Below are 25,383 nucleotides of genomic sequence, written 5' to 3'. Positions count from 1 at the left end.
GGTATCAAAGTTCCCCCCAAAAATGAGACTTGAACCCTGACAGCTATACAGAGTACCGCTTCTTGCCCCAGGGACCAGGGATGAGTATATAGGGGTAAGAGCAAGGCGAGATCAGCGGTAAATGAACTACAATGCGTTGGCGTGATGGGGCTAAAACGTGCCGTACTAAGGATTCAAGTTGACACATGTTCTTCTCCTTTCTTTCACTTTTGTGTCCAACTTCTTACTATCAAAGAAACTTCCAAAGTTCTTTGCAATATAACTTTCCTGTTGTCTCGTGGCTAAAAATTATATATTGGGCATATGGATCAATAGGTTAAGGGGGAAAAAAGGTGGATCTTGGAACAAAGCGAAAAGCCGATGCAAATGCAACAGACTTGAAAGACACCATCCCTGCAGCGCCCATAATTGCAGGGATCGTTCAAACAAAGACGTGAATATCCATAGGTCTCAGTTCTGCCTAGGCCTTGGGCCCCAATTAAGGATTTGACACAAAGGACCATGAAATCGGGATGTGATATAGAGTCCTCATTTCCCAAGTTTTAAGATAAACCAATTTCTTCCTGTAGCTTCTTCTGTGCCTCCCCTCCAAAGGTCTCATGTCTTGATCAGCAACATTCATTTCTGATGATCTGAAAAGGACGCTACAAAAATGAAGCTTGAAACATGGGAGGATGGCAAGAAGATTGGGGTGAGATAATTCATTCCAATACCTAGAAATTTCAATCTAACGCTACACAGATAAATGTCGAGGAACACAATCGTCAACTAGAAGAACATGACGCAAAAAGGGAAAGAATGATCGAAAGGGAAATTGAAGAGATACCGTGGTGGGTGGAATATGAGAAAGATGACAAGAACGAACTCACGTTCGAAGAGCAGAAGTCACATATTGAAGAACTGAAGAAAGCTCTTGACACCTGCTGGATCGAGATCAAGTCTCGTCGAAACAATTTCGAGTTCTTTCATGGATTTTACGATTTCTGGCCTGAGCTCCACCTTTCCCGATGGGAAAGTGAAGTTCACGGTAATATATGGTCCTGTAGGAACTGGGCAACGAACAATGGGATCAAAACCAGAAGAAGTGGCAAGTGTCAAAGCCTATCCAAAGAGCAGAAAAGGGATGTCATCGTGAGTTTGAAGGGATGGGTTGTTCAAGACGACTTCGACAGAACGGTCTCAAAGCTCCCACCCTGCATGCGGTATATCATCCTGGCAGAATTTGCTGCAATGATCGTTATCAAAGATTGCCTGAGATTATTCTTTACAAATCCATTTTGGTATTTGGATCCCCATGGTGAATTCGCCAGCATTGAGGGCCCCGAGGAAACCCCGTTGGGCGCTCAGCTGCATGCTCTGTACAAAGAGTTCCTGAAAGGTGACTTAACCCTGTGATTTTCTTGCAAATACCCAAGGCTAAGATTTTTTTCTTTTAGTGAGGCCAGACCTCGCTCACCACTGGCGGAATCAGACATCACGTCTATCTAATATGAAATACAACGGCCATTTTCAAGCACACGATACTACCTTTGCATTGGCAAATGAGGAACTTCGAAAGGCCAAGGCCTATGAGTTTGCTGCTGCTAGGCTTCAAGACAAGACCTTTCGATGCCTACTCCAAGAAAAAGATGAAAACGAATTGAAGGAAAGCCTCGGCTATGTATACTTCTGCATGTCTGAATTAGCAAAAAGCTTGAGCACATCACAGCCGGATTTCAGATGGCGACTTCTGGATGAGATTCCAACTGAGTTCAAAAACAAATCAAAAGTTTTTGAAGCAGCATTCCTCCACGGGCACGATGAGCGTGAGCTTAGACTGAACGGACGCAAGGTGCTCGCAATCACTCAACCATATTTCTACGAAACAGGAGGATGGGATCAAGAAGGAGTTACTAGGGACGCGACAGTCCGCAGAGCTCGTGTTATGGTGGAAGACCCGGCAGGGCAGCCGGGGTTCACTTATTCCTCGGACGAAGATGCGCATCCAAGGAAAAGGAAGAGGCAGCCCAAGAAAGCGAAAGTTATGAAAAAGTCGAAAGATGATACAGAGCCTACACCAAAGGGCAGAGCAAAGACGGGGGCCAAGAAGAAGATTTGAAAATCGCTTCAAGCTTTTGTTGTACCTGACGATTTTCCATTTCATCTTGTGTTGTACTTTCTGAGTCCGTATTCCATGCACGTACTTACAGAATTGCAAGGCTTCCCAAACCAATCAAATTGACCGTGGCTAAGCACTGGTAATGGGGACTTGAATTTTTAGAGTGCTTGAAAGAAAGCATTGGCTGCGATGCACTTGGAGGGATTCTCGCGGCTATGTTCACCTTGCGAAGTCCTTTGAGTCTTTCCAATCTATTCATCGATAGTTTGCCACCCTTCAATTCATAGACCGCGGGAAAAGGTAGAAGAATACTTGATTCGATAGATTCTAGTGCGACAGGGAATGTAAAAGGAATGTGGAGCACGACAACCTGATTTTGGCTTATTTCACTGGTGCAATCAAGCGTTTTACCGCTAAAATACTACTGCCCTAAACTGCTCGGCTCTCGGGGTTTCTCATTTTTAGCTCAACATGTCAAGAAAAAGTAATCAACAGATCTTTTTGAAAGAGTATATATAGGGCCCTTGGTCAATGATACGGATCCCAACTAAATCTCGTTTCATGGCATGTTTCACGGTATTTTATCTATGAAGTAGATATACAACGAGCCATGGGGGAGAAAAGTGATCACCTAGCTTGTCATGGCGATGATCAAAGCCAAACGAGTCAAAGAGGGTCATGATCAACTTTCAGCATATACAACATAACAACATACGGAGATGACATGTAGGCTAGTGGGGAGCAACGCGGCCAACTCAACCAGATTGCATAGTGTGCAGCCAGGAACTTCCAGGATGAATTTCAACTGGTCTGAGTATATCGGCTTCATAGTGAGTCGGTGCCATAGTTGTGCAATATCCTCGATCATTCATTGAGTCTGAAGTTTCTCATTATAAGTATAATTCCCCATTTCCTTGGAACAAGAGACCAAAGCATCAGCCGATATTTTCGCGATCTCTCCAAGTCAACCAATTATATACAATGCAGATAAATGTTGTATACTTTACGACAGTCTAGTCTATTACCTCCATTTTAGATTTCCCCAATAAGTCAACTCCTTCGTTTTTCTTTGGTAGTTCAAGATATTTGAAGAAAGCCACCGGATGCGGAAAATGAGAAATCCGTCGATCTAATAGGACGAGATGAAGTCGCTAAGCCCAACGCGATGTAGTTCAGACCAAATCCAGTTTATCGTGATCGGCAGTTTTATTGCAGTGCGACTGGCTCGAAGGTTTAATAGCGCCTGCTTATTTGACTCCCAGTCCGCGCTTTTTTTTTTCTCTTCTTTTTTATTACTTTCATCTTTCTCTTCATGGATCGAGATCAGCAGAAAGGCGATGTCCTCTCCACTGTGGAGGTGGATGGTCCCCAAGACAAGATCGACCAACCGATAGCACCAGATCAATTTGATGAGAGATACCGCACCACCCGCATGGAAATCTGGGCCTATTATGCGTGCGTGGATCGTTGAATCGTTCCTGTGCGGAAACTAAACACCACTGCAGCTATTACATTGGGAATAATGGCCTGTCGCTATTCAGTGAGTCTATCCGCATTGTCGTCTTAATTCGCAGATGTGTTGACCCGTTCTAGACTTTGCGCCAACCGCTTTTCAAAACTTGCTCTACCAAGCAGCCCCTGACGATGGACTACTCAAATTCATAGGTAGACCACGCACGGTCAACAGCATCGTCCTTCTCTCCAATGGAATTTCCTTTGCGATCCAAGTCGTAGTATTCCTGATAATTGGCAGTTTCGCCGATTTCGGTTATTGGCGACCCAACATCTTGATCGCGTTGTCGATTATTGCCTACGCCGTCGGATTTGGCTGGTTAGGTGTTCATACCTCGGACAAATGGCATGTCGCAGTCGGTCTATATATGGTCGGTCTGATCGCCTATCAAACCACACTCACTTTCTGGACCGCTGCGTTCCCGGGCCTGGCTCGCAATTCCCTCGAAATGAAGGAAAAAGCTGATGACTATGTGGCGGGAAGGATCAGTCGAGAAGAATATGACTATGCGGATAGCATGATGCGCAGCAAATTGGCCAATATCGCTTTCTATGTTCAGTCTGTCGCGGAAATCTTTATTCTGGCGATCATTGTTGGAATCATGTTCGGATTGAAAGTCAATGATAGCCCGAGTAATAACAACTGGGGCCTGAGTGTACTGATCGCTTTCGTCTCGGGTGTGTGGTTGCTTGTCTCGATTCCGTGGTTTGTTCTTGAGAAACGCCGTCCTGGGCAAGACCCTGGGAAACGGTCGATTTTGATTGCCGGAATGTGGCAGTTGTGGCATGCTATGAAACAGATCTGGCATTTGAAGCAAAGTCTGCTCTATCTCATCGGTAAGGTTTTACGCTATACTACGTCTGTTAGTTGGTTATTGGGTGCTAACAGTGTTGGCATTAGGGTATTTCTTACTTGGAGACTCTCTCAACACCACTGTGACTGTTATTGCAACCTTGCAGAACAGCATCGTTGCTTACAACACTCTGGAACTAACATACCTGCTTATTGTTGGCATTGCTGCACAAGTGAGTCCTACCTTCTCGAGTGATTTTGTCACAAACTAACAAGTCTCTCTTAGGCGGTTGGCATATACGCATTTTGGACAATTCAGCAACGCTTTAAGCTTGGAACCAAAACCATGTTCAACACCATTGCCATTGGGATCATCCTCCTTGATGGCTGGGGTATGATCGGTATCTGGACCGACAAGTTCGGCTTCCATAATTCATGGGAAGTCTGGGTATGTAAATCGCATTTTCCATATGAGCAGTAATTCCTAATCAATCCTACAGGTCTACCAAGCATTCTACGGCCTGTTCATCTGCCCTTGGTACAGCTACTCGCAAATCATGATCTCAGAAGTCACACCACGTGGCCACGAGTTCCTGTTCTTCAGTCTCTTCAGCATTATCGGCAAGACCTCTTCTTTTATTGGCCCCCTTGTCTCAAGCGCAATTATCGATGCGAGTCCGTCGGGCAACGTTTCAACGCCGTTCTACTTCTTGTTTGCGTTGAGTGTTGTCAGCTTTGGTATCCTGTTCTGGGGTGTTGATCTGAAGAAGAGCCAGGAAGAGCAGGAGAGGTTCTTGGTGGATAAGCTGCGGCAGTTGAATTCCAGTACATCTTCATCTTCTGATGAAGGGACTCCTGGAGCGGTCTGAACTACTGTCTTCAGATACGTCATGGGTGGTGGACTCATTTCTGGTGTTTGCCTACATAGGCATTGTGGTTTGGATGATACTATGTACTCTAGTAACCTTTTAAACATATATGCCGCGGCTGCAATTGGAAATAATGATATAAAGCGGATATCTACCGAACACAATTATTGATAAGACAAGGGTGACGAGCCATAGGTTTAAGAGAAAGAGATGAGAGATATTTTTGGGCCACGTTATTTCGACGCTCCTCGACATCAAGCCCAGGGTTGCTTTTCACAAAGCTCACTTCAATCAAACAGGCGAGACTTGGAAGATCATTTCTTGGTATTGAACAATATTTTTTGTAAATGTACACACCAGCTTGGGGCGCACATGGGTTGCAACGATGCAACGAAGAACCAGGAGACAAGACATTTAAACGCCAGACCTATGCACTGCCATAAGCGCCAATCCCGATACAAGATACCGATATCACAATCAAAGAGCAGATCATTCCCCATCGGAAGAAGCTTCCTTGGACTTGCTCTTCTTCTTTTTCTTCTTCTCTTTGCGCTCGGCAGCCTCGTCGGCGTCGACATCCTCCTCGGCCTCGCGTTTCCGCTTGCTCTTTTCCTTCTTCTCCTTCTTCTCCTTCTTCTTCAACTTTTCCTCGAGATCCGCCGGCATTGCCTCCTCGGGCGCGATGAAATCCTTCTCGCGCTCGCGCATCTTCTCGTCCCGCTTGATGCGCTGTCGCTCGACAACTTCCTCCTTGTGAACGCGCTCCTTGGCCTCCTTTGACAAGAAGTACTCTCCAGACTCGATCTGCAAATCGACCTTGCTCTTCTCGGGCGCAGGAGGGAAGGGCGTGTACACCTTCTTCTCCTTGTCGGTAACCTTGAATGGCACGTGGCGCTTGGACAGCGTGCGCTTCTTGAAGTTTGGTAGGAACCGGTCCCAGGACTCTTCCGCCAGCGTCGGGTCCTTGGCGAGCTCGCGCTTGATCATCAACTCCTTGATGTGGTAGATTGGGTGGATGTTTGCCATGCAGTCGTCGATAATTCGTCGCACCTCCTTCAGTCCCTTGAACGGACCCATCACGGCCACTGTGTTACCCTGCACGAGGATGTATGTGCTGGTGAGCAGCTCGAGTGCTTTGAGGGTTGAACCGTTAGGGCCGAGAATGCGCTGTCGTCGCTTCACGAATCGTTCTTTGTTCCGCACTTGATTGCGGATTTTGATCACGTCGCATGCCACGCCGTCTTCGAGAATTTTCATTGCTTGTGTCACCGGTACGCTTCGTGAGAGTAGCTTGATCAGATCTCGGGCTTTCATGATTGCTGCTGGGTCGTAGGTCTTCCGCGTCGTCTTCACTGTCATGCTACCTTCAACCAAATCCAGTGTGCAGGCAATGCCCTGCTTCTCCAGTGCTCGTGTAATCACGGGCCATGCTTCCTTCAAGTACTGTTCACGGTATTTGGGGAAGAGTGTCATGAAAGACGACTCTTCGGCGAAACTGCCCGCGGCATTGTGTTCGGGTTTGAATTCTTCGATCTGTTGCGAGGATCCGTCAGTAAGAATTTTTCAATGAGAAAAAGAAAGCAAGGTGTGTGGGTTTACCTTCCACTTATCGATGTCATCTGTATCCCAGGCCTTCTCCTTATTGTGTGTTGAAGGCATCTTGTTGGTGACTTGATCGCAAGGGAAAAAGAATTGGCGACTGTTCCGGAGCTCAAATGAAAATCCGCGCCAACTTTTTTTCCCTCCCCGCTTTCCCCGATTAGGTAGATAGTAATGCCTTGTATTTCAGGCACCGATGCGCCTAGATTGGGCGTCAAGCCTGCGTTTCTTCCTCTTGGCTAGATCTACGCTAATATTCCGCTGTGCATATCCAAAGCTAGGTAACAATAGTTGAAGGTGGGGGCCAAGTATTCTTGTTATAGAACAGGGCAGTTTGTTCTCAGGAACTCCGTACGAGCAAGACAGATAAATTGGATATTGATTATACAAAAGTATTCAGCAATTTTTATCTGTATAAATCGTTATAGACGTCCCGGTCATCAATCTTCCATGATATCAGTACTGATTGAAGCTGCGATGTATCTAGTCTGAGTTCTTAGAGCCCCTGGAGAGCATTCTGCAGGCATGATAGGTACGGCTCTCGGGTAGGTCTGCGCCCGATTCTCGCCTCAAGGCCACTTCCTGACACACCCATAAGAAAGAGAGTGTGGAGCGTATGTAGCTTATGCATGTCGAGCCCCTGTGGGTCAATGATCGAGATAGTCCATCTCCGTGGGCAGCGTCTCTTTCGCCCAGGGGCATTCCAGGAATAACTCTAATACGACGCCGAGAGACGGTATGACCTCTTCCCGAGTAAGGGAGAATGAAATCAACACATTGACAAAAACATCGCGCTAGTTAGATCCCAATATGCAGCTCTACTTGTGTAAAGTCTTGTTGGTTATTTGAACGTTTGGATTGGATACATGATCCGTACAGGAAACACTGTGAAGGGTGTGTCGATTACCAGGGCTCCTGCGCCATGGGAAATACTGGCAAGACAGGTGTGGACGAGACTGAGGGCTTCTGAATCTGAAATAGATCTTGTGGCCGTTCATTGGGGATTGAGGGGAGCTCACCGCCGCTTGGGGCTAGCTATCATTCATGAAAGCGTGATCTGGAGACGCGTGAAGGTGTGAAGGTGCGAAGGTGTGGATGCGTGAGACGTGAAGCGTGAAGGCGAGTTGTCGAGTTGTCACGCCGGTATGAACATTCTTAACGGCTGGTATTAACGAGGTCAGTCAAAGCGTGCACTTTCTGGGATCACATAGTGTAGATCATGTGTTCCTGAAATTCGGCGGTTCCCTGTCCCGTCAGTTCGGTAAGTCCCCCCGGTTTCATCTTCCTCTATATTTTTCATCTTCCCTTCATGGCACTGTCCAGGTGACCAGGTAACTCTTGAAGCTCAATGGGATCGAAAACATCCTTCTTTAAAAGGGTAAGGTCGGGAGCCAACAGTATCGGGGATCGTGCACTGGGCACGATCTCAACGGCTTAATCTGCACCCCCAAGCCCTCTGCTCTCAAACCCCCTCATGCTTTGTTTCACTACCATTTTGTCTAGCAGTTGACTAAAATTCCAACTTGACCTAGGTAGCGACAGCGATGCCTCGACCCTGGGTTTCATTCAATACACCTGCTTCCTACCGCGTTTAGTAGTAACTCAGCAGCGACCCAGCTCGAGTGGATACGAGGCTCTTCAAAGCCCAGACCTGATGCAAGTAGGCTGCATGAAGGAATTGCGGGATTCTGCAGGAAAAGTGGTGCGCACTGTGGGCTATGAGCTTTCTCCTACTCCCCTCATTGAGTCTCGTTCGTTCTCTGTGCGACCATGCAGTTCTGTTTCGATCAATCATACCGAGACTCAGGGCAAGGGTATCCTGTGGACTCTAGCAAACATACAGCGACGGTTATCGATACGGAACCCCATTGCATTACAGGCGGCAAAAGGAAAGAACTGGCGCAACCACAAAAAAAAGCTCATTCGACTAACCGTCTTTCCGCTAATGCGATATGTCCATGCAAACGTGATGTGAAGAGCACAACAATGAAACCTGTACAATATGCTGGATGTGAAATCAGGGAGGGAAGACATCGACGACTGGTCCCCTTGTCTTGCGAGCTCTTTCTTCCCCCGCAAGAGGCAGCCCCTGTCGAGCCATCACGCCTGCCGATTTGCCCAGAGTTATGCTTTCATGGCTTTCTGCCAATGCACACATATCTGCTCTGTCAGCCTTTGTTTCTCAGTCTCATATTGGAACAATGCCTACAGTGGGAAGTATGCCTTCAATGCGGGGTCTGCCGCCTCTTGCTGCGCTTGGTCCACCAAGGAATTGAAATTGTCCGGGGACATATGCAGGCGTTGAGTCAATGGGTATAGTGCAAGTGATCGGAGAAGTTGCTGCATTATTGCGCGACTTTGTCGGCCGATGTCTCGCATGCGTTGGTCTGCATTGAATCAATCAGTCTCATACATTGTATTGTGCAGTCAGGGACCGACCTGTCGACCAAGCAGACAGAGGAAGCGGAATCATTTTCGTATCCACCTCGACAAAACCCGCCTCTGCCATGAGAGTTCTCAGCTTCGATCCGATCCGAAGATCTTTCCTGTCCTCTAGAGCACGCAGGTGCTGTGTGCTCCACCTCCTCAGTGCATGCTCATCAGTGATTGAGCCGTTGTCGGATTGCACATTGAAGTATATTTCCACCATTTGGACCCAACCTCTCGGCTTCAGGACCCTTGACGACCGCTGATGTTAGTCTTTGGGTTTGATTAGAGAGCCCCTACCTCTTGGGGTGACGGGCTGGTCCGGAGAATTCGCACCTGACTATGTCACGAAGATAGGATGGCCATCGGGATCGGTCGATGCCGGTCGCAAGGAGTCTGGAGTGGACAAGATCGAAATGGTTTGCAGGAAAGGTGAAACGGCGGTTCAAGTCATCGACCTGTTCAGCACATGTTAGCGCCTGTTTTTCAAGGGATTACACACCTGAACAGAAGTCTTATTCAAGATTGGCGGATCACACAAATGTCACGGGACAAAGGCATGGTCAGAGGCAGTGTTGCGGTCTTCTCATGGTGTAACCCACACCCTCCCGCATGGTGAGAAGTGAGTCAGGTTGACTTACCTGGAGCCATAAGTTGTCAGGCATATCATCTGGACTCATGTGAGGGGCAATGTCTACACCGATGACCTATAAACCACCAAATATTAGGATCTTGTCGGGCGCAACCAAAGGGACACGTTACTTCGCAATCAGGATTCTCTTCAGCAACATCGACGGCCCAGGATGCGGCTCCATGCCCACAGTCTAGAACTCTTTCTAGTCGACGGATCGGTGGAAAGATCAGACGATTATCGAAAATTCTTTGAAACACCAGTTGCAGGCCTTCGAGTTGTTGTGCTTCTTCCTGGTACGGCTGTCAGTGAGAAGACGACGATGAAACGCTGAGTATCTTACCTCATCGACCGGTCCAAAGTACGTACGATGGTCGATCGAATATTTCTGATACTCACGGCCCTGAACTGTGACCGTGTCGAGGTATTCACGGTCTAATTCTATCGTTTGTGAATCTGGATTCCTGGCCGCCATCAACGTCAGTTGCCGTTGGCCTAGAAGAACAATGGGGAGAACCAGCATACGCCATTGTCATCCCAAGATAAGTGGTGTTGTGGACGAAGAGAAAAAACCAATCTTGTATATCCCGATGTGACTGGATCAGTGTGGGGTTAAATTCTCCGGACCCAAAGATCTTGCTTCAAATGACAATATCCGAAAAAGGAGTGGAATTTGATGTGCTAAGAGTTTCGTGCGAGCGATCCGGTGCCGCTTGAAGACGTCGGCGGCGCCCTCGGGGAAAGGTGGCCGCTCACGCGAGGATCATTCACCCTTGGGCGTCTGCTTGCGAAGGCTATATGGAGGGGCTTCCAATTATACCAAGGACGTACTAAAATGTACGAATGGGGAAGCCCAGCCGGTCCACCCAATCGAATTGCCTCTTTCAAAGACACCGAATACAGGAATCGAATAGTGAAGACACAGGGTGCTGAACGGTCGAGATTTAGCACGAATGGGGCCTGCGTGGGTGGTTACCAAATGCGATCAATGCGGACTTACAACTCCCCTCTGGATCATTCATGTGGTTCTTTGGGGCCAACTCCGAAACCCTCCCTCACATCCTTGCTAGCGGGACTACTCAAGATGACCTGAGACGCTCCTCGCAGGAGGCTCTTGTCTCTACTCTAGAGCACCGTTACGTCAACCAAGGCTTGAAGAAGGAAAAAAATGCGGGTCAGTTGAGCCGAAGAGTGATTCACGAATGTTTCTGGATGATGGCAACCAAAATGGGGTAAGTATCAGAATCGAAAGCGGTTTCCACTGCTTAAAGACAAGCTAGCAAACCTTGAAATCAGGCGGTGCCGTTTAACTAATGCACAGTCCGCCGTCTCGCATAGTACCTACTTTCCTGGAGGGTCCAAGGGCGCCCGACGGTGTGGATCGAGCGCGAATCCGGCCGCGGTCCATCTGACCGGGATCTTCCCCGTCAAAGAAGGATTGCAAGGCTAGGCATGGGTAATTCTCCGTGTCATTAGCAATTAAAGTCTACAGAAAATTGAATCGAACCCTACTCCGGCTACTCACCATGATTCCACGAGTGGCGAGGGGTTCACTGGCAAACAATGATGCGAAAGGACTCGGTGAGAAGAAAGAGAGAGATATAGAGAGGGAAAGGCAAACCCATCAGTTAAACCGAATTATGCAACATTTCAACAGATGAAAAGACAACAAGGCAGCCGTTTTGCGACGTGGAAACCCATAAGAAAAAGACAAGAATTGAGGGATCATGATAGACCAGAGATTGAAGTGGAAGAGCGGCCCGCTGGGAATTTACCCTTGCGTATGTACGTTGTACAGAGCAAATGAGCCCTGCATTGCCGATTCCAAAGACCCGGAAAGGGATCACCGTTCCCGCTGTCACTTGGACCAAAAGCACCAAAAAAAAAAAAAAAACCCAGTCAGTTTCCAGAGTCCAATGTGCAATGCCAAGTGGCTTCCGATCACTCACGTCTCACCACATTGTCTCCAACAGCCCCTCAAACCTGAGTGGGGGTTCGACGGGCAGGATCAACATCTTCGTTGGAGCATCCAGTCCCTCGGGATTCTCAGTGGATTTGGGTTTAGGATTTTATTCTGGCCCCTCCTGTTTCGCGTTCTCACCGCTTGTCTAGGGAGTTTTCCCAGAGTGGATGGAGATTTGCTACAGGTGATTTTTTTTTATTCCTGTCTCCGGATACCCCAAAGACAGAAGTACTTTGCTGTTCTGCCCCTTCTTCTGCATATATCTCTCCTCTTTGCCTTATGTATGGCGGTTTGCCTTGTTGCATGGTGCATACTAGGCCGGGAAAGATATCCAGTGAATGTGGATACTTCACTGCCTTTGGGAGGATGTACTCCGTACGGAGTATGCAATGACCAGAACGATGTCAGTAGTATCCACTCCAGTCTCCGAACCTGTCAAGAAAAAACCCTTTGAAATTATTTCCAACCCACCTGATACCTGGTTTTAGAACATCGGGTCCCACTCCATGACCCGTCTCCAGAGGATCTGGGATTGCAAGGTATATCAAAGACTTGATGTATCGGGGTTACTTTTCACCTGGGTAAACACTGTTTCTATTGTCAAAGGTTTTAGAATGTGTCTGTAGATTTGAGCAGTCTCTCCTGAAGCAGAGGATGTATACAACGTACGATCCGCGCTGTCGGGATTTCGTCAGGGCTTACCCGTCCCCCTCAAACCCAGCGCCATGGTTCATCTCGGGTAAGGGGACCCAACCTTTTTGATGTTTCAACTTCGAGTCTTTACGTGTATATCTATAGATGTCGAGCTATCCCTCTATGTGCATACATGTCCATCCATGTCATATATGTCATATATGTCTATACACGAATCTATCTGATCGGAATATAACGGGTCATTTAGGTTTATTCAACCGCCCCTCAATTCTCCATACACCGACTCAGCCTCTCGGTCATTTATAAGAAAGAATCCCTCGGTGAATACGTGGCTTTCTTGTCTAGTACGAGCCACTTACTCCATTCTACCATATGCATGCGCTATATATTTACTAACGTACTCCGTAGAGCTGTCTTGGTACGACTTGAGATATACTAACATATCCTGACATTGTATGACGATCGGCAAATTACTCGGCTTGAATTACACATGAAACCCCCTATTGCATTATATATCATGCAATGACAAATATTTTCCCGCCAGGACATCCGTGTACACAGTACGATTCCTTCACGCTTTTTTCCTTTTGCTATGCCACTAAGGTTGTTGCGAGAGATTATTGATTAAGGCACTCCTACGTCCTCGGTCCGAGTTGATACTAGTAGATGATAGTAGCCCAGTTTCATATCCATAGAGCCAGCCTAGAGCACTCGCCATAATGATTAGTTCCGAGTATCTTGAATGCAGAAGCAAAGAAGCCATTCATATTTATATTCATTGTAAAAGTGGATAGGTGGGAGACATCGGTTGTTTCTTTCTTTATTTGCGCTTCGTACATTCAGAGATCATATGGAAAGATCCAAGGCGAGGAATTACCAGACCACGGGAGAGGTCAGGTTATACAAAGCAGAGCATAAAAAAAAAACGATAAAAATAGGAAACTACTATTGTGCTGGTGAGCGTATATTAAGAGAACAAAGTGAGACATTGGTCCATACCTGCAATATAGTTAACAGTATATACCCACGGTCTCTCCACTCAAATGTGATATCTAGCCTCAATATCGCAGGTATACGTACTCCCTCATCGGGGAAATATTCTCGCGATTGCTCATATAAATAGCATGAATTTATATATTTAAATTGAAGAGTGGGGTATATAAAGCTACACAGAGAACAGGAAGAAACTAAACCCAACGCATACACCATAAGAATGCATCCATCTGAGAACACCACCAGTACCCCTTCAAGCATAAGGTCAGTACAAAAAGCACGCACTGGCCTACCGCACATCCTCCCTCTCCGTCATAAACTCCACACTCGCCGAAACAATCTGCATGACCGTCTCGATTTCTGCTTCCGTTCGCGGAGCATAGATCAAAACATACTCTGCTGGGATATCAGGCCTCGTACCTAGCGAAAGAAACGTCATCGCAGATGTACCCGAGAAAGCATGACGCTGGCCCCAGCCAGCCTCAATAACCTTAATGCCTAAAAGCAATGTAAACACCCTCACCCAGGCACAGAAAGAAGAGGAAAACATACAATCGGCCGGCGCAAGAATCATATGAACCGAGTGATCATTTCCCGAATGAATATGCGCAATCTCCCGCTTCATAGTTTCCGCAATCCCAGAAACGGGAATATGATCCGCGACAAAGAGTCCGTCAGCATGTCGTTCGAGATTTGATTTCTGGAATTTCACAAGATGATGATTCCGACGTCCGAACGCGACGAACGCAGCCCGGAATTTCTACCAAGACACAATTTAGCTAATAGCCCTTCAATCCCCGTGTCCCTATCAAGAGAAAGACCGATACACAACATACCTCCATAATGGCCTCATCGGGCACCTGCGTCAATTGCCGCTGCGGTACAACATGCGGTCCAACAACAGGTTTCTCCTCCCCACGTCGAGACCCCAGCTGTTCTTCGGATAGCGATAAAAACCCATCATTACCCTTTCCGTGACCCTCAGCTGCCGCAATCCGTCTCACGTACTCGTCCGTGCTGAACATCTCGCGCCCGAATGGCTGGAACAGCGCGCGCACGATAATCCATCCCAGCGCGTTGTTCGGGATCCCGCCCGGGCCGTAGGATTTGAAGAGTTTGTAGTCGCGGTAGGCGGCGGGGAAGATGAGCGTCGAGACAACTAGCGCTGTGGCGCTGAGGGCTAGTGTTAGGCGGTCATGGGCTGTGTGGGGGGTGAATTGGCGGAGGACGGAGGTGAGGGTGGTTATTGGCATGTTTGTGGTGTTTGTGTCGACTGTATACAGGGTCTTGGGGGGTTTGTAGGGGTTTGTCTTTTTTGTTCTTTGCTTCACTAAGACCTGACAGATTTCCGGATTTTTTTGTCATTAAATAACAATGGTCGTCTTGTATAGCCAAATCCGGCTGACGTGAGAAATAGCTTGCTGACGCGATCCCGAGGAATTCGCGTGGTCTCCGGTTTTTTATCAGTTAGGGCTATATATATAATATATATACGGAGTGTACACTTCACATTGTGATGGGTTTCGTTTCGCTATGCTACTCGTATTATCATTAATTCCGACATCTGGCATGACTCGGTTCATGGGTCTAGGTACAATAATCTGGCGGACGTCCACGGCCCCACAGAAGGGGCTTGATCAAGTGCGATATGGCCCGTTTGGACCCCATTTCGGAGGGTCTGATGATGCTCGGTGCTGCGGAGTTCGGGAATCCGCAGCGGAATCCGCAGCCCGAAGTCCGTGGCATATGTATTGACACCACCGAGATTTACGTGGCAGCTAGCAAACGTGCTGGGGCTGAAGCCCTTTGCTTCTACCCATAGCCAGCGCATCAAGCCGCATCTCTGTCGTGGGTTGATTATGTTGATAACAATATCAGTGTGTAAAAGACACAGGGCAAGGGATTGCGAGCTTTCAATCCTCTTTACTCTCCTCTCGGCTAATGGAGGTCAAGGAGTGCGCAAGCTTCAGGAGCACCACACTCTCCGTTGCAGCGAAGTAATTTAAACTGTATGTTCGTGTTAGGGCACATGGAACAGTGATGTGTATTTCCAATAATGTTACTCACCTGTCCATCAAGATGCGGAGATGGCGCGAGAAATGGTCCTCGTATCTTTTCAGCGTGTCTTCGAGTTTTCCGATCCGCGTGGGATCATATCCTCTGGCATCTGCCCCAGGGACTTTGCCTCCAGCTAAGTCGGGATCGGCTGAAGCTAAGGCCCGTGAAAGTGATGCAGCAGTCCAGGAAGCAAACATTGTGCAGCAAGTCATCAGTTTCGAATGGATCTATGTAGTTATTAGTATGAAGACCACCGATAACGTCAAGAAACGTACCTTCAACAGTTTAGCCTGCGTGAGCATGCATTCCTTCAAACATGTATCCAAGAAATCCACATGATCTTGCATCAGCTCATCAACCGTCCGGTTGGCCTGCTTCATATTATTTCCCTCCGCCTCCGACGCATCGGCATGGACCCTGTTGACACGATCCATCAAGCCCACCCAGTTGGGCTCAATGACCTCAGCCGTACAGAAGTATAAAAGATGCTGGACAAAGACTAACATCTTCGCGCGTAAGTTCCATGCGCGCCGTTTCCATATCTCAAGCCGTCGATCAGAAGATTTATGCCGCCAGCTGATGGTCTTGTTCTGATCTGCCCAGGACGTGACCAGCAGCGTCTCAAGATGGCGCAGCGATAGAAGGTGGCGGAAAATAAGTTGGTACCGTAGAACAGTTTTGCGGCTGATGACCAGTGACAGAGGGAACGGAACCGAATAGTCCAACTCAAGCGCGTCGAATCCAAGAATATCTTTGTCCTCGTCGGCGGAAGGGGCAGCAGAGACTTGTTGCTTCTCTGCTTCTGCGCCCTCTTGATTGACCCCTGACACATTGACGACTTGCATCAACCACTTTGTGAGGCCGATTTTGTTCATTCGAACCTTAACATCTTCCTTGAACGGGTCCAGTGCTGCCACACTGCCAGGCTGTCGGAGGACAATATCCAATAGTGACTGGAGCTTGCCCTCATTGACGGCGCGCGCCGGTTTTCGTAGCTCGGAAGCACCAAGTTCGAGGAAGTAGGAAAAGAAATCGGAGCGATCCAGGAAGAAGTAATGCTTCAGGGAGCGGAATCGAGTAGTGAGGGAGTTTTTTGTGACAAGAAGATTCAACAAGGAAGCATTCGCGTAGGTGTAGGCGGAATTTACATTATCCAAGAAGCGCGGATCATCTAGCGTCTTGGGGACATCTTTGACCTCTTTGCTGACGTCGACACCACCACATTCACGCACCACGTTAAGATATTTCCCAGCCAGCAGAACTTTATCCTGCACGCTTTTCAGCTGGGGTGGAACTTCGTGTTCTCGAATTGTGTAACGTTTCTCCCAATACTCGTCTGTGTAGTCTTCCTCAAGTTTCTCGCGCTTGATCCATTTTTGTTCTTTGACCAAGAACTCGGCATGGGGATCCTTGATACCACCATGGTGTAACCATTCGTTCAACATGGCCATATAGGGCCTGCTAGCGTCACGCAGTAAGCTCTGGAGCAGGGTTTTAGTGATTGGATCGCCGGAGAATGAGGCTAGACGTCCCGTTAGTAGTCCAAGAATATTGCCTCCTTTGCACATTTTCTTGCGGGCCAGTGACCCTGGTACTAAATCTCCGCCCTCTTTGAGTTGTTCAAGTATATTGTCAACATCCTCATCGAAGTCATCAATCGACTCCTCGAGGTCTTCGTCCAGAAGGCCATTTTTGAGCAAGAGTTCCTGGCCCATTGAGTATAATTGGGCTAGGCATTGACTGGTGGGCATTGTGTGGAGATGAAGAAGGTGCAAGGTAAATGCAGGATTGTTCAGCAGCTGGCCTTCCAGCTGGGCGATGAGGATCAGGTAATCTTTCAGAAGCTTTCGAATAGATGCGCACAGCGAGTGACTGACAGCACCACACTCAGCGCGGCTTTGTATTTCTACAAATGCCTCCATGGCACTGTAGTGTGTCGCCATTTTCAACATGGACTGGATGAGATCACGGAGGGTTGGATCTAGGCCCGGGGCTATCTGGAAAACTGGGCCCGTGAGGCGGTCTTTCTCAATCGATGGGTCGTATGAGCTAGCGTAGTGAACATATTGCCCTTCAAATCCCATAAACACAAACAACAAATCCTCCAAGATCGCTGCTTCCTGGGCATCAGGCGAGAGCTCTCGGAGTGGCCGAGGATGAAGGGCCTGCGGGACTGTCGAAGCTAGAGGGGGAACTGATACTCGACAAGCGAGAGGAGCTGTCGAGTGGGGAATCAATGACGCTCGGGGATTCCATGGTGCTGTAAAGGAAAAATCATGGTCAGCAAATTCATTCACTCCGCGGCAAATTGCGGCGCAGGGATTACTCACAATCAGCCAGGTCCTTCTCCCTAGTTCGGGAACTGGGATGTACGTCGTCAATTTGAGCAAGCTTCCTAGACCGAGTCTTATCCCAATCGCCTCTGTTGGCTGCATTGATAGATTCCTTAACAGGATTCGCAAGGTTCCTTCGCACTGCCTGTTCTCGTGATGTAACCACTATTCTTTCTGGGCGCTTCTCCGACATGCTCTTCTGATCCCGGGATAATCTGTGTTTCTGACTCGAGGTGCTGTGGCGCAAAGGATCCTTATTCTCGCTTTGTAGCGGCGACAGTCCGCGAGTTTCGGAATCGACGCGATTGGAGACGGCGCGGGGTCGTGGAGCGCTCATATACGCGGCACGGTCATTGGCAGACATAATCCCGCGAGTGCGACGTGTAAATCATGCACCATAGGAGATCGAAAGGCGCGAAATCGGCGAATCAGCAACAAAAATAGCAGAACCAATGTATATGGGGAGAAGATGCAAGTATCCAAAACAACTCCACTTTGGCTTGGGCATAATATCATGCCTCAGGCAGAAAGGCAGCAACCAGGCACCTCACCTCTTGCGTACGTCGAGAGCTTCCCTTCCCGAGCTTCACTCAGACATCCACCTCTGCTCTTCTTCCGTTCCAACCGATTCTCTTCTCCATCGTGATTCTATATTCTTTCATTACTCCTTTTTTTTGACAAGTCTTCGCCATCCCATCAGATAATCCAATATGTTCATTGCACGATCAGAATATGGTAAGCTTCGTCAGGGCCTCCCCTCACCGCGGAATCAACTAACAGCTCTGGCCAGACCGTGGAATCAAGTACGTTTTCCGAGTTTAATCTGCATTCTCAGATAGATCTGCAGCCTGACTATGTTTCCTCCGCAGCACCTTCTCCCCCGAAGGTCGTTTGTTCCAGGTCGAATACTCTCTTGAAGCTATCAAACTAGGCTCCACCGCCATCGGAGTATGTCTTATCACCCAGTTCCTCTTTGCTACACGATTCCACAGAAAACCTCAGATCACCACAGCAAGCGAACTTCGTACTGTTGTCGGAGCGCAAAGCCAATCACAATGCGAAAATGGAACCGTCCTTTCTAACACTAATCTAGGTAGCAACCTCCGAAGGTGTGATCCTCGGTGTTGAAAAGCGCGTCACATCCACACTGCTCGAAGCATCGTCCGTTGAGAAGATTGTCGAAATTGATCAGCACATCGGCTGTGCCATGTCGGGTCTCCAGGCCGATGCCCGCAACCTGGTCGAACACGCCCGCGTCGAGTGCCAAAACCACGCCTTCCACTATGCCGAGCCTCTGCGAGTCGAGAGCACTACACAGGCAATCTGCGACTTGGCTCTGCGATTCGGTGAGAGCGGTGATGATGAGGAGAGTGTCATGAGCAGACCGTTTGGTGTCGCGCTGTTAATCGCCGGCTATGATGAGGACGGGCCCCAACTGTAAGATATGAAGCTTCCTTCTGTCTGATCTCTTAACTGACTCCATTATTTTATTAGATACCACGCTGAACCGTCCGGTACATTCTATCGGTATGACGCCAAGGCCATTGGCTCGGGAAGTGAAGGCGCACAGGCGGAGCTGCAGAATGAATACCACCGGTCTTTGACTCTAGCAGAGGCCGAGACATTGGTTCTCAAGACGTTGAAGCAGGTCATGGAGGAGAAGCTTGATTCAAAGAATGTCCAGTTGGCCAGTGTGACCAAGGAGAAGGGTTTCCGTATCTACAACGATGAGGAGATGGGCCACGCTGTCACACAGCTGGGTGGCAACCAATGAGGGCGATTAGTGTCGAAGATATCTCTTGAAGGGGCTCCTCAGACTTGATTTGGACGCTAGTATCTATGTCGGGAGCAATAGAAAAATAATGACGATGCTGTCCAACGTTTGTATGATGGCCTAACTACGTCGTAGCTCATGTATGTAATTAGCAACCTAGATATGGTCCATGAACATAATGGCCATGTGTGATAAATTTTGGTTATGTACAACGACAAATAAGCAGATCCTTTGCAACGTCTAGCGGATCTTATAAACACACGGCTTCAGCACCTGCGCCTCCTGCTCAGGCGACATGCCAGACTCTGAATCAGGCTTGCGGTCAACAAAGCGCTTCTTGTTTCCACCAGGGGCAGGTGCACTGAGAGCCGAAGCGTGTTTCCCCTTGGTAGGCGCACCACCCTGCTTGACAAACACCATGCTCACAAACATCTTGTTGGACTTGACCACGGATTCCTGACGAAGCATGAAGCCACGAGACCGGAACACCTCTACAAATGCCGAGATATCAGTCTCGTCCTTATTGTCAGATGGCCCCACATCCTCAGCAAAGATATCACCCTCATCATCGGAATCATCGCCGCCCTTCTTCTTGAGCTTCTTCTTGTCTGCCTTGCTGCCAGGCTTCTGAGCACCGATCTGAGATTTCTTGCGTTGGACCTTGCCAAATCGACTTTTGACCTCACTGACCCAGCACTCGCCCTTACCGTCGCCGCGCAAAATACGCCATGCCTCCTCGACGAACGAAACCCAGTTGGTTCCCATCAGACTCAGACAGAAAATGGCCACATCCGCCGCCCCGTCTTCCAAGGGAAGATTCGAGATATCGGCTTTGGTGATCAGCGGATCGGGCGCTGCGAGATCATAGCTGTTGAGCTTGAGTTTCAGCTTCTTGGCGGAGGGCGTCAAGGCGCGTGCGAGCTGTGCGTCGCCGCAGCCTAAATCGGCGAATGTGCATAGTCCAGTGGGACGACGGGGGAGTGGATAGCCCTTAGCAGGGTTAATGGGATTTCCGCGTTTCGGGAGCGGGATCGCACCGCGGTGGCGGATGGTCTTGATGTAGTCATCGACCGGATTGGAGGGCCAAGACTCCTTCACCTGTCGCGCAAATCCGGCATGGTACTCGTCGAACAGTTCGGGGTTGGTACTGAACATCTCGAGTGCTTTCTCGGAAGGCGTGGTGTAGAGAGTTTCATTTAGGTGGCGGAACCGAGAGGAGATCAGCTTCTGTCGCATCGCCTGCTGGAGAGGAGTCAGGTTCGATGTTGGTGGGAAGGCAGGTGCAGCTGGAGCAGGAGCAGGAGCTTCCTTGGCCGGGGTAGTGGTAGCACCAACGGCCTCGATCTTGTCCTCTGCGGCGCTATCCTTGTTCTTCTTGTTCTTCCTCTGCCTCTTCTTGGGTGCCTTCTCCTCGGTTTGGTCTGCGTCTGCATCGGCGGTGGTAGCAGCTTCGCTTGTAGGCTCCTGGGTAGTTGTATCAAGTGTTTGCTTCTCCTTCTTCTCCTTCTTTTGCTTCTTCTCAGACTTCACGGGGCCCTCCGCGCCGCTCTTCCCACCCTTGGTGGTCCCTTCGATGTGCCTACGGTACATCTCATCCACATTGCCGGCGGTGACACGGTCATTGGCACGCTTGCGCTTGTTGTTCTTCCCATCGGAGTTGGGAGTATCCTTCTCCGGCTGAGAGTCGTTCTTGGACTGCACGGGCTGAGTCTGAGACTGCAGAGCAGAGCTCTCAACGGACCATCCTGGAACAGCGAACATGATGAATTCCAAAGGATTGGTTGTAAATGTCCAATTCCTATGAAGTAGAGGAAGTGGTACCGCGGAAAAAAAAAACCTCTCAAAGTTTCGTTATCGGTAATTTTACTATCGATTACATACACGGTGCTGCCTTAGGCACCAGACCGGGGTAAATCTCGGCTAAAAGCCTATGGTGTGACTCTGTTTGGGGAACACAAAGGGAGCGTACAATGTTCACCGGGGGCACTCCGTACACTAAGCGCCTCGTAAGCCCTTGTAATTATTAATACCAATGGGCACTCAAGTCTGACTGTGCACTTAAGAACCTTGCAAATATGTAGGTGATTATATATCCCCCCCCTGACGAACCACAGTGCATCTCGGGTGATCTGCGGTTCCTCGGCAGCTTTTCCCTCTTAGCTTGCTTATGGAGTACTTATCTGATTATTGTGCCCTTTAGCCCCACAATGTCCTCGCACATGTCCACTCTACAGTCTTGAGTTATGGCTGACGACCTCCAGGATCAGCTGGATATTCCAGCGGATCTCTCTGTTGGAGGTACCGCGGAAGCCTCAAGCGTACGATCGGGTCCTCGCAGACTCCCGAAGAAACGAACCAAGACAGGCTGTTTGAGTATGTTGCAGAACGCTGGAGAGAGAGTCCCCCGTTGACCAAGCCTCATAGCTTGTCGCAAGCGCCGGATCAAATGCGGCGAAGAGAAGCCAATATGCAGCAACTGTGTGAAATCGAAGCGAATCTGCGAGGGTTATGCCCAGCGAGTCGTGTTCAAGAACCCCATAGGCATCTTTGGGTCTTTCGGTGCTGGCCATGGCCAGGACCCGCAGATAGAGCAACAGCATATGAGAGTGCCGATATACAATGATTATGGCGCCCAACTCCCTCCCCAACTCCCTCCTCAACTCCCTCCTCAACAAGCGGCAGCCGCTGCTCAGCATCCAATGTTGGCCCCGCGGCCTGTTGATCCAGTGACGATGGGATACCACTCCTTTCCGTCCCAAATACTTCCACATAGTCAAATCCAGCCGATTAATGCACCCCCTTTCTATTACCCAGCAACTCAGGCGCAGCCGCCAACCCACATGTGGCACACTCAGCCGATATATGAAGTGGAGAGCACGTTGATTCCGTCAAATGTGACTGACTTCTCACCAGTACAGCAGCCAGTTCAGCGGGGTCAGACGAATGTCTCACGTAGGTCCCATACAGACATACAAGATGTACCCCAGATTACCAGTCCAATCGGTCAGACTGCTGAAGAATATGCCTCCAATCTCTCCCCGATGCCACCTCGCAATCCGGTGGCAGTAAACAGGGAGAGAGAAATCAACAACATCCCTCAGGTATGCATTGCCGTGACCTCTTTGTTTTACAGCTGGTATACTGAGTACGGTACTAGATTACGCAGCCGCTGCCTACGATTTATCATTATCAGTCACCACCAGGGCAATTACCACAGCAATTACGACCTCACGAGCAGTTTATACCCCATCAGATACCCCATCAAACACAAGTGGTATACATGGAAGATGAAAGCGAGGATTATTACGACGTGGACTCGGATGATGAGATGGTGGATCAATCGCAGGCCGAAGGCTTCAACCAGCTGAGTCTTATCATGGCCTCTGCTAACCGCGATGAGCGACAACTCCGCTCCTTCACCACTTACTTGAACGAACCTAATGTGCTCGCCTCTTACCGTCCTACACTTGGCTCGTCTCCCCTGAACAACCCAAAGACCGCCCGCATCTTTGCTCACTTCATCCACTCAACTGGTCCATCCTTGTCCATATTTGAACGACATCCTACTGACTCCTCGATTGTTCTGGGGGCAGCTGTTCCATCTGCACAACAGGGTCTATGGGTTTACACGCTTGCCCTCAAAGCTTTGGAGCATCCGGCCCTCCTCCAGGCAATACTCGCTATCAGCAGCTTACACATTGCATATTTGCAGCAAGTTCCCACCACTGTATCTTTGAAACATTATCACTACGCCTTGAAACGAGTTGGCTCCGCAGTCGGCCTTCCCCTCAGACGCAGACAAGTCGGAACCTTGGCTGCCACTCTTCTACTAGGCTACTATGAGGTGATATCTGCCGACCACTCGAAATGGAATAATCACCTGGGTGGGTCCACCCATCTTATCCGGGAGATCGACTTTGCCAAGACCACCAGAGATCTACGGGCCCATCGACGTAGAGCCCACGAGCAGCGACTCCGGTCAGGATGGACAAGCTCTTGGTGGGGGATGGCTGGCGACGTCTCTGAGGATGATCCTTTTGCGGAGAAAGAGGACAGCCTAGATGAGGATTTAATTGGCACCATCATGGGACGAGCAGTCAACTACGACCATTTTAGATCCACCAACGAGGATAGTACGCTTCCCCCAAAAAGCATTTTACCCGCAAGGATATTGAGATTTTCCGGATTCAATGCGATCTGTACTGGTGGTACGCAAAGCAAGACGCATTTCAGAGTTTCATTGGCGGAAACAAACTATTGTAAGTCGACATGTACAACTACTAGCAGACATACGATATGCTTATTTGTAAACTAGAATGCCCTACTCTCAATGGGGTCAGTGTCCGCCTCGAGCAGGCATTGGCCGTTTAGATGCCATCTACGGCTCCGCAGATCATCTGTGGCTACTGCTCGCTCGAGTCACAGATTTTGCCTGGCGTGATCGCAAACGCAAGTTGAGTACCCTGAAGGCAGGTGGTGTGGACTGGAAGCCAGGCCCTGAGATGTTCAAATTCATGGGCCGGTTCGCTGGCGGTTCTCCCGGTCAACGACCAGGACCACCTGGCGGCTTCGGTCCGGGGGGTCCCCCTGGCCCTCCATCTGGCCCGCCAAATATGCAGCCTGAAGGATACCCCAAGGCCCCACCCATGGCAGATTCTGCTGGTGTCTCTCCTGCTTCAAGCCCGGGACGGACCTCAGCCGACAGTCCTCCAATGTACGGGATGATACCCCCTCAACCGCCTGCACGCCTCCCCTCAGGATTCCAGGATCGACCGCTTGAGCCTCGTTTGTCTCCAGACGAGGATGACCCTGCTCACGACATGAGCTACAAGGAAGCAGAACAAGAATGGGAAGAGATCCTGGCTGCCATGGACATATTCTCCAAAGCGTTGGGCCGCGATTTTCAACCTTTGCCAGCGGATGTTGCACCCCCCATCTCTACGCCGTTCGGTCCCGCTCTCCAGTATCGTACCCACACCATCGCCGCGATCTGGGCGTTTTACTATGCCGTGCGCCTTCTGTTCTATCGGATTCATCCGTCCATGCCGCCGGCCATCATGATGGCAGCTGGGGTAGCTGCTCCAACGACGGCCGGATTTTCACAGACCATTGGCAAGATTATGGCGGGTGTCTACTATCCGCAACGCTTTAACCTTGAAGCCGGAAGCTTGAGTCCGAATTTGGGTTCTGGGTTGACAGACATGACAGTCCCGGTATTCTTTGCAGCTGTTCAATTTACTGATCCCACACAGCGAGCTTGGACGATTTCAAAACTTCGCGACATCTCTCGCTTGACTGGATGGAAGAGCGCGGATGCAATTGCAGGGGGATGTGAGAAAGCATGGTTAGTCGCTGCAAAGCAAGGTCGTGGGCCACCCTATCAACGGTCATTTGAGAATGACCGAACACGGGAAAAGCAACAAGAGCATGAGGTAAGCGTGTCTATTGGATATCCTTGGCCTGTACCATGGCAAGCTAATGTGTGCGCCACAGACTGAGGCTGTGCTAAAGGAAGTTGAAGATCGTCGATTTGTGACAGTCAAATTGGATCGAGCGCATTGGGCTATGGGGATCTTGGAAGAGGACATTGCGAATTTAGAGGTTTAGGACTGGTGGAAATACATGTACAATGCATCAGTACCTACATACATCCATAGGACATATATTAGGCACAACACA

General features: G+C 49.2%; 10 protein-coding genes across 10 annotated transcripts; 5 read left to right on the top strand and 5 right to left on the bottom strand.

The window, feature by feature from the left end:
* Positions 1 to 652: 652 nt before the first annotated feature.
* Positions 653 to 2,098, top strand: N7500_010219 (Carboxylesterase type B; the record flags this gene model as incomplete). Its single annotated transcript, XM_056681357.1, has 3 exons — positions 653 to 691; positions 742 to 1,378; positions 1,437 to 2,098. The coding sequence occupies 3 exons, from the start codon at positions 653 to 655 to the stop codon at positions 2,096 to 2,098; spliced, it is 1,338 nt and encodes a 445-aa protein (XP_056528739.1).
* A 1,312-nt stretch (positions 2,099 to 3,410) lies between these two features.
* Positions 3,411 to 5,272, top strand: N7500_010218 (putative autophagy protein (Atg22); the record flags this gene model as incomplete). The annotated part of the gene is made up of 6 exons (XM_056681356.1): positions 3,411 to 3,553; positions 3,604 to 3,638; positions 3,692 to 4,447; positions 4,512 to 4,636; positions 4,690 to 4,851; positions 4,904 to 5,272. The coding sequence occupies 6 exons, from the start codon at positions 3,411 to 3,413 to the stop codon at positions 5,270 to 5,272; spliced, it is 1,590 nt and encodes a 529-aa protein (XP_056528738.1).
* Positions 5,273 to 5,761: 489 nt separating this feature from the next.
* On the bottom strand, positions 5,762 to 6,931 carry N7500_010217 (KRR1 small subunit processome component; the record flags this gene model as incomplete). The annotated part of the gene is made up of 2 exons (XM_056681355.1): positions 5,762 to 6,805; positions 6,872 to 6,931. 2 exons carry the CDS (start codon positions 6,929 to 6,931, stop codon positions 5,762 to 5,764), a joined length of 1,104 nt encoding a protein of 367 aa, XP_056528737.1.
* A 2,145-nt stretch (positions 6,932 to 9,076) lies between these two features.
* Positions 9,077 to 10,459, bottom strand: N7500_010216 (class I SAM-dependent methyltransferase; the record flags this gene model as incomplete). The annotated part of the gene is made up of 7 exons (XM_056681354.1): positions 9,077 to 9,258; positions 9,311 to 9,549; positions 9,635 to 9,756; positions 9,940 to 10,005; positions 10,061 to 10,222; positions 10,273 to 10,393; positions 10,455 to 10,459. The coding sequence occupies 7 exons, from the start codon at positions 10,457 to 10,459 to the stop codon at positions 9,077 to 9,079; spliced, it is 897 nt and encodes a 298-aa protein (XP_056528736.1).
* A 490-nt stretch (positions 10,460 to 10,949) lies between these two features.
* N7500_010215 (uncharacterized protein) lies at positions 10,950 to 11,379 on the top strand (the record flags this gene model as incomplete). Its single annotated transcript, XM_056681353.1, has 2 exons — positions 10,950 to 11,161; positions 11,226 to 11,379. 2 exons carry the CDS (start codon positions 10,950 to 10,952, stop codon positions 11,377 to 11,379), a joined length of 366 nt encoding a protein of 121 aa, XP_056528735.1.
* A 2,449-nt stretch (positions 11,380 to 13,828) lies between these two features.
* Positions 13,829 to 14,792, bottom strand: N7500_010214 (uncharacterized protein; the record flags this gene model as incomplete). Its single annotated transcript, XM_056681352.1, has 3 exons — positions 13,829 to 14,037; positions 14,092 to 14,299; positions 14,376 to 14,792. The coding sequence occupies 3 exons, from the start codon at positions 14,790 to 14,792 to the stop codon at positions 13,829 to 13,831; spliced, it is 834 nt and encodes a 277-aa protein (XP_056528734.1).
* Positions 14,793 to 15,452: 660 nt separating this feature from the next.
* N7500_010213 (gamma-tubulin-complex subunit SPC97) lies at positions 15,453 to 18,294 on the bottom strand (the record flags this gene model as incomplete). The annotated part of the gene is made up of 4 exons (XM_056681351.1): positions 15,453 to 15,546; positions 15,607 to 15,824; positions 15,873 to 17,857; positions 17,928 to 18,294. 4 exons carry the CDS (start codon positions 18,292 to 18,294, stop codon positions 15,453 to 15,455), a joined length of 2,664 nt encoding a protein of 887 aa, XP_056528733.1.
* A 346-nt stretch (positions 18,295 to 18,640) lies between these two features.
* pup2 (proteasome core particle subunit alpha 5) lies at positions 18,641 to 19,704 on the top strand (the record flags this gene model as incomplete). Its single annotated transcript, XM_056681350.1, has 5 exons — positions 18,641 to 18,665; positions 18,721 to 18,733; positions 18,800 to 18,878; positions 19,024 to 19,367; positions 19,425 to 19,704. The coding sequence occupies 5 exons, from the start codon at positions 18,641 to 18,643 to the stop codon at positions 19,702 to 19,704; spliced, it is 741 nt and encodes a 246-aa protein (XP_056528732.1).
* A 240-nt stretch (positions 19,705 to 19,944) lies between these two features.
* On the bottom strand, positions 19,945 to 21,465 carry N7500_010211 (25S rRNA (adenine645-N1)-methyltransferase; the record flags this gene model as incomplete). Its single annotated transcript, XM_056681349.1, has 1 exon — positions 19,945 to 21,465. One exon carries the CDS (start codon positions 21,463 to 21,465, stop codon positions 19,945 to 19,947), a length of 1,521 nt encoding a protein of 506 aa, XP_056528731.1.
* Positions 21,466 to 21,947: 482 nt separating this feature from the next.
* On the top strand, positions 21,948 to 25,311 carry N7500_010210 (uncharacterized protein; the record flags this gene model as incomplete). Its single annotated transcript, XM_056681348.1, has 5 exons — positions 21,948 to 22,077; positions 22,129 to 22,805; positions 22,958 to 23,837; positions 24,061 to 25,136; positions 25,198 to 25,311. 5 exons carry the CDS (start codon positions 21,948 to 21,950, stop codon positions 25,309 to 25,311), a joined length of 2,877 nt encoding a protein of 958 aa, XP_056528730.1.
* Between the last annotated feature and the right edge of the window lie 72 nt (positions 25,312 to 25,383).

This window comes from Penicillium coprophilum (assembly GCF_028826855.1).
Source record: "Penicillium coprophilum strain IBT 35676 chromosome Unknown utg000006l_segment0_segment0, whole genome shotgun sequence".
NCBI lineage: Eukaryota > Fungi > Ascomycota > Eurotiomycetes > Eurotiales > Aspergillaceae > Penicillium > Penicillium coprophilum.
This window is presented reverse-complemented; position numbering and strand designations above follow the sequence as displayed.